Here is a 12,529-nt window from a genome sequence, read left to right on the forward strand (position 1 = left end):
AAACCCCCACCCCCTTCCCTCCACCTAAAGTTCCGTGAAATGACACCACTTCACTGAAACTACCTTTCAGTAAAATTTAAATAAGACTTACCACTTAAATTAAAAAAACCAGAGTGATCTTCCCGTGTCCCTGTGTAAATTTCAAAGCAGTAGAGACTGAATCATAAATGATTGGTTCTTCTGTCTGAAATTCTAAACCAGTGAAAAGAGCAAACAATTTTTGAGTCACAATATGTTTTACAGATAGTTCTTATGTTTATCTGTGATTCATAATTTCCTTACTTTTTTAATTGAGTTAGGTATCCCTAGAAATTTCTTCAATAGACAAAGTGCTGCTCAAAAATCTCTAAATTTATTCAAGTAACTTGAAATTTACAAAGTGAAGAAACAAGCAATCATCTTCCAATTAGTGCCAAGTTTAGGTTTCAACATGCATAACCAATACAAGCTACTGAATGACAGAAGAGATGCACCTTAAGTTTTATCAAGAGGAAGGGTTGGTCAGGCGTGTGCACGAAAGGGAGGGGGGGCTTAAGGTGGCCCTCCATCCATAATGTCCCAAGCCTCCTCATACTTTTTTTTAACTTTCCTGGGGGGAGTCTTCTATGTTTTCACGTCGAATTAAAAATCCTCCGTACAGGCCTGTAGCCGCTGTTTACAAGTTTGAGACGAAAAGACTTTTTAGTGCATTGACATCAAATTATGAACCCAAAAAGCAAGAATAAAAAAAAAAACTCAGAACTGACAAAAATGTAACATCTTTAGTTTGCTGAAAATACTAATTAAAATTATGATAAAACTAGGCATTTAGTATCCCCTACCCAAAAAATGGTCATTTTCTTAAATTTTCAGAAGGATAAAAGGAGAACTTATAATACAAGTAAAACATCTAGCGATGGGGTTTAGGCACGTAACGATGAAATTTTTCGGGGGATGAGAGGATGCAAAAAGTTAGGGGGTTGAATAATAAAAAAAGAATTTTTTTTGATAATTAAAAAAAGTATTGCCCAGAAACTCAGATTTAGGATTTCGAGAAAGCAGGGGCCCGAGTAACGGGACACCCTCTGCGTGCATCCCTGATGAGGTTGACCATTCAAAATCACTAAAAAAGCACAAAGTTTTATCAAACAACTTTTAACCAAGCCTTTTTTCCTCTTGGTCAAATTTTTGGGTACAAATTTCTATAACATAAAATGTTATGATTATGTATGTTATAGTCCAAGTAATTAATTTGTCATTAGATTAATACCCTAGCAAAATAGAAAACAAATTTGAAATATTATCACAATCTGACACAACACTGGGCATTATACACAATGCCCGAGACAAGTTGGGCACAGATATGAACGCTTTTGATACCCATTCATTAACTCTACCAACTCGATTGTCGCTGTTCATACAGACCAGGCTTAGGGTAGGTAATCGCATTTCGGACGAAAAAGAGTAGAAACTCGTGTATCGATTCACCGATACAATACAGCTGGGTATCACTATTTGTTGTACTGTACCGAGTTTGTCTGCAGAAGTGGTTCACAAACTTATTTATATACTGTACCCCTTTTTACCCACAAAACATATTAGGTATTTCTTCTCAGTTACCGGTACCCCCAAGGGGTACGCATACTAAGTTTGAGAACTACTGGTCTTGAGCATCAATCCGCCAATACAATACTGCTGAGTATGTTTTTAGTATTGTATATTAGTATTGTATATTGTATATTAGTATTGTATATTGTATATAGTATTGTTTTTAGTATGTAGTGTCAAGGAATACTATGTTAAGTCTAAAGTGGTCCCTAAATTATGAGCACTGTTAAATTAAAATTTGCCAATAAATTGTATATCAAAGACTATGGCACCAAGGGGTGGCACCAAGGCACCAAGGGGTGGGCAATTTAGGTTAAGCTGACGCACCAACTTAACCTGAATCAACCTTATTTATACTAAACAAGCTTTGGCTAATTTCATTCAACCTAATTCACGGATTCTCCATGAATGGTCATTGGGTTATGTTATTAAGCACGAGTTAATTAGCATAATTTGGTTAACTATTTTCAATTAAAACTAAATTTAAACTAGTTTCCCATCCCTTTTCTTTGCCTTGCTATATCGAGTTAAACTAAAAAAAAAAGTATTGTACGAGCAGCGAATACCTACCCTAATACTGACGACACAATTAATAACTTGGGCTATGACAAATATACTCAAGCGGAATGTTTAGTCTAAATCCAAAAGTGACTTTTAAGAAAACAGAAACGTCTAATTGCTCATTAATCCATACAAAAGGATAGACCACAGGACATTAGCATCATCATTTATGATACTAGAGATTAACTTCAAGAGAACAATGCTTGTATAAATAAATTCTATCAAAAAATAGTATCTAGTCTACTTCCATTTTGCCGGCCTGTGGGGTTTCTTCAGTATTTTGCTGTGGTTCTGTTGTAGACGGCGCTGGTGGCTCTTGAGGAGGCGTCTCGACTTTGGGCTTGGGCTTCGGTTTATTCATAATTGGGTTCAATAGGGAGTAGAAATTCTGCAAAAAATAAGAGAAATTTAGAAACATAATTTTTTTTTTTACATAATGATAGCACATAAAACTGCTTTTTTATACAGCTTTCTTGATTGTTTAAAAGATAAGTTTAGATTTCAGCTTAAATAAGTAATCAATGGCTCAAATTACATTCTATTTATCGAAAAATATAACATGTATTTTATCTAAATAATTAACTAATTACTCTAATCCCAATTTAATCAGAAGAATCCCATAAAAATTATACAAGATTTGTTAGAACAACCTTTTATAAGATTATAAAATAAAATAAAATCTTCGCTCCCTCTCTCGCCTCAATTTCAAAATTGTTGTCATATTAGATTTTCTATGTAACACAACCATTATCACCTTTCCATGCAGATTAATCCAGGTTATACTCCAGCTTATTCTCAAGCTTAAAATCCGAGATTTATAGGCTATTCCTACCCTATAAAAGTCTGTGCTTGTTCTTGGATAAAAAGGAAAATCACTTTTTACACAGGGAGCAGTTAAGCGACTCCTTTTCTTGGTCAGCACTAGTACTGAAAAACTTGTAAAGAATCCTGAAATGGCGAGGGATTTTTTTTCCAAGTTAAGAAGGGTTTTAATATACTGCTACTACTACACCACTACGCCATCTGGGCCCAACACAGATCTACGGTCCAACCTATTCAAAGTTTACATCTTTCCACCCTCTCATGAATTATCTATTTCCTTTCATAACCTCTTCCCACACCATTCGGAGGGTGGGAGGAATCATCTCTCTCCCCCCACCCCTCCGTATCGTTTGGCCGAGATGGATCGCATAAAGCACAATCTTTGGCAATCTGTCATTCGACATCAAACTGTCATATTTCTTATTATTTGGTTTCTATTATTTACAATTTCCATATTATTTAAATATCTGAAATTGTGGTGGTCTCAAGAAAGGCATTTAGTCCCACAAGTGGAGGCCAGGGACTACTAACTTATCAGGGGCAGAAATAATTTTATGTCACATAATTTTATGTTCCCTGGTAAATGAATTTGTGAAACTCCTAATACGTCTAGTTCAGCCCGTCTGTATTTGTTAGTCAAAATATCAAGACGATAGTAGTGTTCAACTTCGAAACGTTCCATGACGTCGCACGCTATTTTCATATTATTTAAACCATTAAAACAGTTATGGCCTCAAAAAAAAGCGATAGGTCTTACTAGTGGAGGTCAGGGACTGATAAATATTTGCTCAAGTCTAAACAGAGCGCATAAACCAGGGTCCATCTTGTTTACTACAAGATTTTGCACTTGGCGATAATCAATATTCGGTACATGCTATCTCTAGCCTGTGTTTCATCTGACTGGTTATATATCCATTCCTACAAATATGATTCTATAATGCTGTATAAAGAATTATACATTAATCACAATCTATTACAGAACTATTTGAAGGTCACCCTACAGCACTGTTTGAACTCACGGTTCTGGGTAGGCACCACCTGAAAGGTAAACCAGACAACGTATGACAACGTCCATACGTCCCCCAATCCATGCATATGTGCGCCTTCTTCTCCATGACCTCTCTAAAATACACTATATATTCATGCCTGCAAGTATTACTTCACAATGTAACTTATAACAAACACCATAGTTAGAGTTTATTCAGCCAAAGATGGGTAACTAAAATAAACAAAAATTCAGGAGAACCATCCGTTAATTAAAATCTAATACAATGCTGGGTTTCGTGATCGCCCTACAGCACTGTTTGCAATTGCGATTCTGGTTAGGCAAATTTCATGAAGATCAAACCCAACACCACTATGAGGAAACGCAACCAGGGTTTATCTTCCAAGGATGGGGACAGAGGAATTGCAACAGAGCGAAAACCCCCTAACCAATTCACAACACCGGAACCGCTCAAAGTTTTTGGTTGAATATATTTTTCAACCATCAACCTCTAAACCACCTAAATAGATTGGAAGCTATTTTCTACAATTTCTCGTTTAAAAGGTTTACATTCTGATAATTAGAGGCTTCGTGAGATACTGGATAATTTTATATGATCCTGCAGGAAAACTCGCTTTATGGTGCCACGAGAAAAATTCTGTTTTGCTGTGCTGTGAAAAAAATTCTGTTCCATGGTGCTGCAGGAGAATCCTGTTTTATGGTGCCACAAGAAAGTCTGTTTTTTTTGGCGCTGAGAAAAATTCTGTTCCATGGTGCTACAGAAAAATCTTTTTTTATGGTACGGCAAGAAAATTTTGTTTTATGGTGCTGCGACAAATTTCCGTTCCATGGTGCTGCTTGAAAGTTATACCCCTACTGCAGGAAAATTCAAATTTAAAAGAATGGTGCAAATGGAATCGAACTTCTTAGCTGTTTCCTTAGATATAGTTTTCATAAAAATTTTATCATTATTTTTTTTCTAGATATTATTTTGATCTTCATTTTATTCCTAGAATATTATTCCATTATTATTATAATAATTATGTTGTTATTATATATATTCTTGCTTGAAGACAAATTTATAAATAAGCAAACAGAAATCAATCCCTATTTAACTATAACACAACTAAGATATCGGGTTCTGAAGGAATAGTGTTTGGAAGTCATTTTTGTCTCACTTAATTTATCCCGCCGTTCTTTTAAAAGAACGATAAAAAAAACTAACACTAAGATAAAATGGACACTTGGCAAAACGGAGGAGGATTTGTTAGATGTTTCGGACATGTAGTGTCTACAGACGATTTTTGATACCCGTCTGACTAGACATATTTTAAACGACAAGGTGTACGACAAATATGGTGCTACCCTGCTTTCTATGGCAGTAATAAGATAATGTTTGAAAAACGGATGAAGATATGCTTGATGTTTTCCAGATAAATTGTCAATGGATTGTTCTGTGTATCCGACTGACTAACCATATTTCAAACAGCAGGTTTTACGAAAACTGTGGTTCAATCCTGCTTTCTAGGGCTTTATAGGGCTTTCTATGGCAGTAATAAGATAATGTTTGAAAAACGGATGAATATATGCTAGATGTTTTACATGGAAATTGTTCACGGATTGTTCTGTGTATTCGGCTGACTAACCATATTTCAAACAGCAGGTTTTACGAAAAATGTGCTTTCTAGGGCTTTATAGGGTTTTCTATGGCAGTAATAAGATAATGTTTGAAAAACGGATGAATATATGCTAGATGTTTTACATAGAAATTGTTCACGGATTGTTCTGTGCATTCGGCTGACTAACCATATTTCAAACAGCAGGTTTTACGAAAACTGTGCTTTCTAGGGCTTTGTAGGGCTTTCTATGGCAGTAATAAGATAATGTTTGAAAAACGGATGAATATATGCTAGATGTTTTACATAGAAATTGTTCACGGATTGTTCTGTGTATTCGGCTGACTAACCATATTTCAAACAGCAGGTTTTACGAAAACTGTGCTTTCTAGGGCTTTGTAGGGCTTTCTATGGCAATAATAAGATAATGTTTGAAAAACGGATGAATATATGCTAGATGTTTTACATAGAAATTGTTCACGGATTGTTCTGTGCATTCGGCTGACTAACCATATTTCAAACAGCAGGTTTTACGAAAACTGTGCTTTCTAGGGCTTTGTAGGGCTTTCTATGGCAGTAATAAGATAATGTTTGAAAAACGGATGAATATATGCTAGATGTTTTACATAGAAATTGTTCACGCATTGTTCCGTGTATTCGGCTGACTAACCATATTTCAAACAGCAGGTTTTACGAAAACTGTGGTTCAATCCTGCTTTCCAACCCTGCTTTCCTTTTAAAGAGAGAAAGGTTGAGATGGCTAGGGCACGTTTTACGGACGAGGTATAATAAATTACCAAAGATTGTTCTTTTTGGTCATTCATCTAAGGTAATCAAAAGACAAGTCATTGGGAAGAGATCGTAAAAAAGGATTTCAAGGAAATTGAAACTTTTTGGGAGAGTGTCAAGAGTGTATAATAATAATTATAATATAATAATAAGTATAATAATAAGAGTGAGATAATTTTTTGCCTGGAAATTATCTGGAAATTTTGGTTCGACATGGAAAGGCAGTATGGTCTTTGAAAATAACTACAGTCTGTACACAGTACAGTCTGTACAGTCCTACAGTCTTTCTTTGAAAATAACTACAGTGTAAGAAATTGATATAAGATGATTTTTGCCTAAACGTGTTTTCTTCGTTCATTTTGTTTAAAGTACTCAGCTCACAAGCGTATGAGGGACATCCAAATAAATTTTAAATTCAAAATATTCTATGTGGTATTGATAAGTATTGCTAAATATCATGCAGTAGCATTATTAGTATTCTTAAGGTTAGGTATAGTTCTTTTGAGAAACTTGATTAATACAAGGGTATTTGTTATCGTTAGTATAGGTATTATAAGCACTAGTATGGGTATTTGCTAGTCTATCACTGCCACATGCATAAATTCTTTGACAAATAATTACACTGCATAATCAAAATTGAAATGAGTCCCGTTTCATTAATAACATGAAACAAAGTCAAATAGAAAAATACCATCACCAAAACTTAAATTTGAAATCTTGCGATGAACCTTGATGAGTTAGTAGACAAAAAATAATATTAAAATAACAGTTCGACACCAAGGTTGCGCTAGGATCGACTCTGAATACCATTAAATCGTTACCATTGGTCTGAATACCATTTATATCTTTACAACTGTATGTCGATTAACTATGTAAGGTCCCATATAGAAAATAGCGACGAAGACCACACTGCCTTTCCATAACAAACAAATACAAAGTAGAAACAATAGGGAAAATCTTTTCAAGACAGTGGAAATCAATTCCGTGAATATTTCGGCCCTATGTCCAAGGGCCGTCTTCAGCACAGTACAAGAACAAGAGAGAAAATATGTATATATCGTTATAAATAAACTTACATTAAATTGTGAGAACTAAAACTAAATAATGTTTTCTAAAAACTTTTTTATAAAACAGCCCTAGCATCCTTACTTCAACGAAGTTAAACCAGGACTGACAAAACAATGAAGTGAGAATATAAACTCATTCAAACTAAAGATAACAAAGTGATTAAGCGCAATTTCTCAGAGCCAACCTACCTTTTTTAGCAGCCTGTCTCAAAGGTCTTTTCGTAGTTGGTTCAATACTATTATAAATCGGTTTAGTAAAATATTTTGTTAGATCATTTTTAATTAAATTTGAGTATAAAGAATTTAGTGAGTATTCCCCTAACTTGCATCAAAACAAGAAACACTTATATCATCATACTCATTGGTTTAAGACCAACTCATTTAATTATCCAGCATGAGGATTTGATAAAGACTTTCTCTTCGGGAAAAGTCTCAGCATGTTAATTCATACTTTACTTAAATTACATTTACTAATATATCATTTACTATAATATAAAGGCCTATTTACTAATAGGCCTTTTCGTAGTTGATTCAGTACTATTATAAATCGGTTTAGTAAAATATTTTGTTAGATCATTTTAAATTAAATTTGAGTATAAAGAATTATACTTTTTTGCTATAATGTATAACACCTATTATAGGTGTTATATACCTCAATATTACACCTATTGAGACAATACAAAAAAGAGCTGTAAAAATTATACTTGGACAAAACTACTCAACTTACGAAGATGCCCTGAAACAACTCAATTTGGACTCACTTGATAGTCGTAGACATGGCTTAACATATAGATTTGGACTAAATTGTTTAAATTCCCCAGCACATTGTCGTCTACTACCCAACTTTGCGAGCCCCCCGACTGGAGGACCAGTTACTAGACTTCAACAAATAAAAAACAATTGTCCACAGTTACTGACTTGCTCAGCATATAGTACTGAGAGATATCGCAAATCATTTGTTCCATATTTTACCCGTCATTTTAATAATATTGACGCGACTAATATTTAATGTTTGATTAATATATTGTTTGTTTAAATTTTCCTGTGAGTGTTTTTGAAGGTATAAATTATTTTTGTCATGACATGCTAATGCTAGCTCCGGCTATTGTAGTGAATAAATATATTCTATTCTATTCTATTATATTGGTGTTTTCCAGGGGAATTGTCTAGGGATTATTTTCTTTTTTTGACTGTAGTAATACATAACACCTATAATATATGTGTTTTTCTAGGGAATTGTCTATGGATTTTTTTTTCATTATAATAATATATAAAAAATAGCGACGAAGACCACACTGCCTTTCCATAACAAAAAAATACAACGTAGAGACAATAGGGAAAATTTCAAGACAGTGGAAATTATTTCTGTAGATATTTCGGCCCTATGTCCAAGGGCCGTCTTCAGCACAATACAAGAATAAGAGAGAAACTATATATATATATATATAAAAGAACTTACGTCAAATTGTGAGGATTAAAACTGAATAATTGAAAACACTTTTTAAAACTTTTTTTAAAAATAGCCCTAGCATCCTTACTTCAACGAAGTTCAACCAGGACTGGCGAAAAGAATGAAATGAGAATATAAGCTCATTCAAACTGAAGAGAATAAAATGATTAGATGTAATTTCTTAAAGCTAATCTTGCTTGTTTAGCAGCCTGTCTCAAAGGCCTTTTCGTAGTTGGTTCAGTACTATTATAAATCGGTTTAGTAAAATATTTTGTTAGATCATTTTTAATTAAATTTAAGTATAAAGAATTTAGTGAGTATTCCCCTAAGTCCCTGTTCAAAGAAATATTATTATTTATTTTGAGATTAATTTCGATTGATTCTCGAACCACCTGTTTTATCCCCAAATCATTACTGATGAGTGAAGATTTTTCCAAAAAGTATCGTGAGGGACGGATTTATTAAATATATGCCAACCTAAAGCAGAATCAAAGGAGCTGTTGGAACTATTTAAAATTAAGGCCTTGTCTATGTCTTTTTTATGCTGTTTTAACCGTTTTTCTAGATTCTGATGGGTCCTGCCGACATAGTAATTTCCACAATCACAGGGTAAGATAAGATAAGATAATATTTATTTTCAAAAGACTATCACGAGCTCTATAGAGCCGAATTCGCTTTATATGTCAATAAAAGCTAAGAAAAAAAAAATTCAAAACAGTACATTAAGTCAAACACTTAAAATTAAAAGGAATTAAAAAGCAAAATCATCAAAGATAAAGGGCAAATCAGTAAACTTAACAATTAAATTACAAAAACATTGCAGTAAATCAAAAAAGAATAAAAACGGCAATAGAGGAAAAGGGGAATTTGGCAAGTACATAATCACGAATTATTATTAAGGTGTTCCAGAATATAGGGTATAAAACTTTTACGGAAACTTTGGCGAGTAACTGGGGTCTTATCTTTACCGGAATTTAAGAAATTAATGATTTTAAAATTATTAGTAAAAACTACGGACAGATTATTTTTTGTGCAAATATTTTTTAATTTTGTTGTAATTTTTGGGATATACGGAAGATAGACAATATTTGAGGGCTTATCAGTAGCATAACATTGTGAAATATCTTCTTCGATTTTACAAGAATGTCTTTTTATTCTACGGTTAATTATTTTATTTACAAAAGGAATCTCTGATATAGTTAATTTCTGTATTTATATTTTAAGCGTCTAAAACCGAACGAAAATCACTGTGAAGAATAAACGAAGCACAAAACAAGCAGAAATCAAACGATATATGCAGAAAACAGATACTACTGTGTGTAAGTAAATGAATCTAAAACAAATATAAACTAAAATGAATGGATCAAGTCAAGCTCAAAGAACAGAAATTACCAAAAACAGTGGTGGGGCTACTACCCTATAAACCTTCTAAAAGCAAGAATGTAGTTTGTGTTTTTCTGTAAACAGTCTGTATTTCAAAAGTCTGATTTATATTTTTCATAAAAACAACAACGCAACAAAAAATAATAGGTAGTACTTTTCCTTACCAAATAATTCAAAATCTAGCAAGTACTGTTTTAGTCAGTACAGCATAAATAATACTGGAGCTTTTTAACCGTATGTCATTAAAACCTTAAGGTAGCTTAAAACCGTGGGTCCCTTATACTGGAGCTTTATAATAATACTGGAGCTTTTTAACCGTAGGTCCTTAAAACCTTAAGGTAACTTAAAACCGTAGGTCCCTTATACTGGAGCTTTATAATAATACTGGGGCTTTTTAACCGTAGGTCCTTAAAACCTTAAGGTAACTTAAAACCGTAGGTCCCTTATACTGGAGCTTTATAATAATAAATAAAAAAAACAATTTTTTTAAATGAAAGTAAGGAGCGACATTAAAACTTAAAACGAACAGAAACTACTCCGTATATGAAAGGGGCTTTTCCTCCTCAACGCCTCCCTCTTTACGCTAAAGTTTGACTCTTTCTCTTAACTCTACTTTTTAAAACAGTAAAAAACTTTAGCGTAAAGAGCGGGGCATTGAGGAGGAAAAGCCCCTTTCATATATGGAGTAATTTCTGTTAGTTTTAAGTTTTAATGTCGCTCCTTACTTTCATTTTAAAAAACTTGTTTTTTTTTATTTAATTTCTGGACATTTTTTAATTCATGCATGTTTTGATCTTGGCTCTCCGCACATTAATTAAAACGAAATTTGCATATTAATTTTCTTTTTGGCTAAATGGCTTTCTCATAGTTTTAATCGCAAGATTTTGAGAAAATGGAGAGAGGGAGGAAGCCTAGTTGCCCTCCAATTTTTAATTACTTAAAAAAGCAACTAGAACTTTTAATTGTTTTACGAACATTTTCATTAGTAAAAAATATACTTAATTTACGAATTAACATACGTAACGAACTTCTATATTCGTATATTTTTATTGCGTATATGAGGGAGTTCACCCCCGTCGATACCTCGCTCTTTACACTAAAGCTTAAATTCTGTCCCAATTCCTTAAGAATGACCCTTGAATCACAAAGGCCGTAGAATAAATAGCTGAAATTACTAAAAATACTTTAGCGTAAAGAGCGAGGTATTACGAGGAGGTAAACCCCTCATATGCGCAATAACTTCTGCTCGTTTTAAGTTTTAATGCTGCTCCTCACTTTCAGTAGAAAAAAACTAAAAATACTTTAGCGTAAAGAGCGAGGTATTACGAGGAGGTAAACCCCTCATATGCGCAATAATTTCTGCTCGTTTTAAGTTTTAATGCTGCTCCTCACTTTCAGTAGAAAAAAACTTATCATATTTATTTTTTCATTGTTTTTTTAAATAATGCAAAAAAAAATCCTGCCTCTTCTGAAATTGAAAGTCTCTTCCCCTATGAGAAGTTTTTCCATGGAAAGATCCTCCCGCGTAGCCCCCCCCCCCCTCAACTCTCCCTCCCAAACCAAAAAAATCCCCCTGAAAACACACTTTCCAGTAACCATTACTATATGTAAACACTGGTCAAAGTTTGTAACTTGCAACCCCTCCCATGGGGACTGCGGGGTAGTAAGTCGTCCCCAAAGACATAGTTATTAGGTTTTTCGACTATGGTGAATAAAATGGCTATCTCAGAATTTTGATCTGGTGACTTTGGGGAAAAAATGAGCGTGAGAGGGGGCCTAGGTGCCCTCCAATTTTTTGGTCACTTAAAAAGGGAACTAGAACTTTTAATTTCCGTTAGAATAAAATTTAGAATTTAATTTTCCGTTAAAGTTTTGTAATAAAAAATTTCACATCCTTTAGACTTGAAGCGTCAACCTATGAAATGCCACTGACTAATATACATGTATTCTGAAATACTTACCTCTTAAACTCTAACTTAACCTCTTGGTCAAGTCTCTCTGCTCTAGGTTATCACTACCGTAGCATAAAGAGAGAAAACGTTTAAAAATGGGGTTTTTAAAGGGGTTAAAAGAGTTGTTCGTTAGTATCCGTTGTTAGCAGTTCAATTTTCTTTGGATTTTATGCAAATCGCAGATATTGGCGAATAACTCACTTCATTGTTTGTAAGGTATTTGATTTTAATTCTTTTGTTTTTTGGTCTTTTATTGAATTTTATTTAATTTTTTAGGCGTTTTTTTTTCATTGGTATTGTTGTACTTTCCGCACTTG

The 12,529-nt window shown here is 33.6% G+C and overlaps 1 protein-coding gene across 1 annotated transcript in view; it reads right to left on the reverse strand.

Moving 5' to 3' along the window:
• Positions 1 to 330: 330 nt before the first annotated feature.
• The window catches only part of LOC136035182 (heat shock 70 kDa protein 4-like), a 102,999-nt gene continuing 90,800 nt past the window's right edge, over positions 331 to 12,529 (reverse strand). The window contains exon 12 of the mRNA XM_065716753.1: positions 331 to 2,536. Coding sequence (XP_065572825.1) covers positions 2,384 to 2,536 — 153 coding nt within the window. The 3' untranslated portion in view covers positions 331 to 2,383. The remainder of the gene's footprint in view (positions 2,537 to 12,529) is intronic.

This window comes from Artemia franciscana, chromosome 14, assembly GCF_032884065.1.
Source record: "Artemia franciscana chromosome 14, ASM3288406v1, whole genome shotgun sequence".
NCBI classification, from domain to species: domain Eukaryota; kingdom Metazoa; phylum Arthropoda; class Branchiopoda; order Anostraca; family Artemiidae; genus Artemia; species Artemia franciscana.